Below are 3,016 nucleotides of genomic sequence, written 5' to 3'. Positions count from 1 at the left end.
GTGCTGATAGGCATGCTATTATAGTAGGTAGTATTAATGGCTAATTCAAGTAAACGATTGTAAGATGCATAGCAGTAAGCTGTCCTGATACCTTGGTGTGGCTAGAAATTACCTCTCTACCTCAGGATAGTGATGTTACTCACAAACCCCTGGCAGGGTGGAGAACTTTTTTCCTTTGAATAAGAGTATTTACTAAAATAACATGAAACTAAATCAAATAGAACTATTACAGCAAACAACTTGGGAAGTTAAATACTTGTGCATTTTCCTGTTTTTCCTATTATAGACTTCTAAAAATTTACAATACTCTTTTAAGATATTCACACTGTATAAGAAATTAGACAATTAGGTGGCCATCAGACTAAGGTGGCCTTAATGCCTCAGTAGCCTTTGTAATCAAACCAAAACCGAAGCCAGAGTCAATGTACTAAAACCTGAGAAAATGAAACTCAGGAACAACCAATCAGAAACCTTGGCCAACTAGGCTTTGCTAAATAAGGCAGCTTAAGCTGGGGCCAATCAAATGACTTCCTTGTTTTGCTTCTTTAGAAGATCCTCTCCCCTATTCCTGTTGGAAGATGGCTTCTACCTACCGCTTGTTGGGCACTGCTTGGTTCTAGTCAATGTATGCTCAAGCCAGCTCTTGATTGAAAATGTTAACGTGCTTCAGTGTATCGTTTAAAGTACTAAATGACTAACTTCATAGTGTCTTTTAATGCAACAATGTACATTCAATGACATATCCCTTTCCACGGAGCGTACATTTTCACTGCTCTCTCTCTCTCTCTCTCTCTTTTAAATATATTTTATTGATTTTTCACAGACAGGAATAGAGTGTTAGAAACATCCATCAGCTGCCTCCTGCACACCTCCTACTGGAGATGTGCCGCAACCAAGGTACACGCCCTTGACCGGAATCGAACCTGGGACCTTTCAGTCCACAGGCCAACGCTCTACCCCTGAACCAAACCGGTTAGGGCATCACTGCTCTCCTTTAATCTCCTTTAATAGACCCTTAAGGATCTCAATTTCTCTTCATAAAACACACAAGACTTTTGATTTCTGGATTTCATTTATTCTTCCTTAACATCATTGGGCACACCTATTCTTAACGCTGGCCACGAACGTTCCCTCGAAGGACTCACACTAAATTCACAGTCTCCCTTCAACTGACGGACTTAAACTTGATCCACGGATTGGCGCCCCGAACTTCAAACGGTGGGTTGTCTTTGTAGATGTGATGGGCTATTTCTTCCAGAGGGGGTTCCTGATCCGTGGTAGCAAACTGGGCCGCGTCCTCGATCTCCTTCTTCACGTCCGCATCGATGTCCTTCAGCTCGTCCGCACTGGCCAGCTTGCCGGCCAGCATCCTGTCTTTGAGCAGCATGATCGGGTCGTGCTTGCTCCGCATCGTCTGGACTTCCTCGCGGGTGCGGTAGCTGACGCCCGGGTCGCTCATGCTGTGTCCGTGGTAGCGGTAGGTCTGCAGCTCCATCACGATGGGCCCCTTCCCCGACCTGCAATGGTCAGCGGCAAACTTGGTTGCCTCCCGAACACACAGCACGTCCATCCCGTCCACCTTCAGCCCGGGGATGAAATGGCCCCTCTTGTAGTATTCGGTGCTGGCGGCTGCTCGGTCGGTGGCCGTTCCCATGCCGTAGAGGTTATTCTCGCAGATGAACACGCACGGCAGCTTCCACAAGCTGGCCATGTTGAAGGCCTCGGCGACCTGGCCCTGGTTGGCAGCGCCATCCCCATACAGGGTCAAGGAGATCTCACTGTTGCCCTTGTATTTGCAGGCCAGGGCGATCCCGGCCCCTATGGGTGTCTGAGAGCCCACGATGCCGTTTCCCCCGTAGAAGTACTTGCCGTACATGTGCATTGAGCCCCCTTTGCCTTTAACACAGCCCCCTCTGCGCCCCGTTAGCTCTGTAAGAATGGATCGGACCGAGACCCCGCGGGTGTAGCATAAGCCGTGAGCACGGTAGGATGTGATGACGTGGTCAGTGGGGTTGATCCCGGCCTCCAGGCCCACGCAGCAGGCCTCCTGCCCATCACACAAGTGACAGAAACCACGGATGAATTTCTGCTTATACAGCTGATCTGCCTTCAGTTCCATTCGGCGGACCATCTGCATCGTCTTGTAGTATTTGAGCCCCTCCTCCCGGGTGAGCACTGCGGTGGCAGGGGGGCCTTCCTCCAGCCGGTAGAGCTCACAGGGCTTAATGTCAAATGTGGCGTTATCGGCGAAAGTACCAGCTGCCCCCAGCATTCTGCTGGCGGGCTTCGGGGCGACCCGGGGCAACACGCGGGACACAGCCGCAGCGAGCATCTTCCTCATGGAGGTCTGCACAGCAGGCGGGGCACCTCCCAACTGCCAGGGCCCCACTCCTCCGCGCGAACACAAACGCGCGTGGCGACACAATGGCCTCGATGGGCACAGAGGCCACGTCATGTGCGCTGGGCCGATCGCTGGCCGCCAGCCTGGAGTGATGGATGTGTACTGGGCCTTCCAACTGTAAACTTAGGAATAAAGGTTGTTTCTTCTACTGGAAGACTTGGCTGAACTGCACACTGATCTTAATTAGCGCCACTGTCATTGCTACACCATGATAGTCTGAGTCCTTTTTCCCTGCTAAATGCTAGATAGCAGTGCTTCCTGGACGTGTATCAATGGAAGAGAGGAACAAACGCAATTTCTAAGGCACACCAGAATTCTGACAGTTTAAACCGAAGATATTCTCATTGATGGCTCTTTTACATCTTTTTAAAAATCCTTAACATAGGCATGAATGTTTTATCCTACTCGAAAATATACCATATGTAGTTTAATGTAAAAAAAAAAAATCTACAAATTATTTACTTTAAATACTTAAAAACAAACACTTTTTTAAAAAAAAGTTGGTGCTCCAGCAGAATACACCACATTCATCCTTTTAGCTTCTAGCACCTGTGTTTACCTGGGGAGGCAGCGAAGCAGGTACAAACCCCAGCCTGAGAATAACAGTTAAACCCA

General features: G+C 48.8%; 1 protein-coding gene across 2 annotated transcripts; it reads right to left on the bottom strand.

Annotated features, from left to right (window-relative positions):
* Positions 1–1,165: 1,165 nt before the first annotated feature.
* PDHA2 (pyruvate dehydrogenase E1 subunit alpha 2) lies at positions 1,166–2,341 on the bottom strand. Of its 2 annotated transcripts, XM_036307550.1 has the most exons (2): positions 1,817–2,341; positions 1,166–1,735 (listed from the first exon to the last, which is right to left on the bottom strand). In XM_036307550.1, the coding sequence occupies exons 1-2, from the start codon at positions 2,339–2,341 to the stop codon at positions 1,166–1,168; spliced, it is 1,095 nt and encodes a 364-aa protein (XP_036163443.1). The 2 variants fall into 2 exon arrangements, with proteins under 2 accessions (XP_036163443.1, XP_036163348.1); XM_036307455.1 differs by having other exon boundaries at positions 1,166–2,341.
* Between the last annotated feature and the right edge of the window lie 675 nt (positions 2,342–3,016).

Source organism: Myotis myotis, unplaced genomic scaffold, assembly GCF_014108235.1.
Source record: "Myotis myotis isolate mMyoMyo1 unplaced genomic scaffold, mMyoMyo1.p scaffold_m19_p_1, whole genome shotgun sequence".
Taxonomy (NCBI): Eukaryota; Metazoa; Chordata; class Mammalia; order Chiroptera; family Vespertilionidae; genus Myotis; species Myotis myotis.
Note: the sequence above shows the minus strand (reverse complement) of the source record. Positions and strands in the feature narration are given on the sequence as shown.

Excerpts from the sequence above, each read along its gene's own strand:
- PDHA2 (XM_036307455.1), bottom strand. The coding sequence starts at position 2,341 with ATGAGGAAGATGCTCGCTGCGGCTGTGTCCCGCGTGTTGCCCCGGGTC.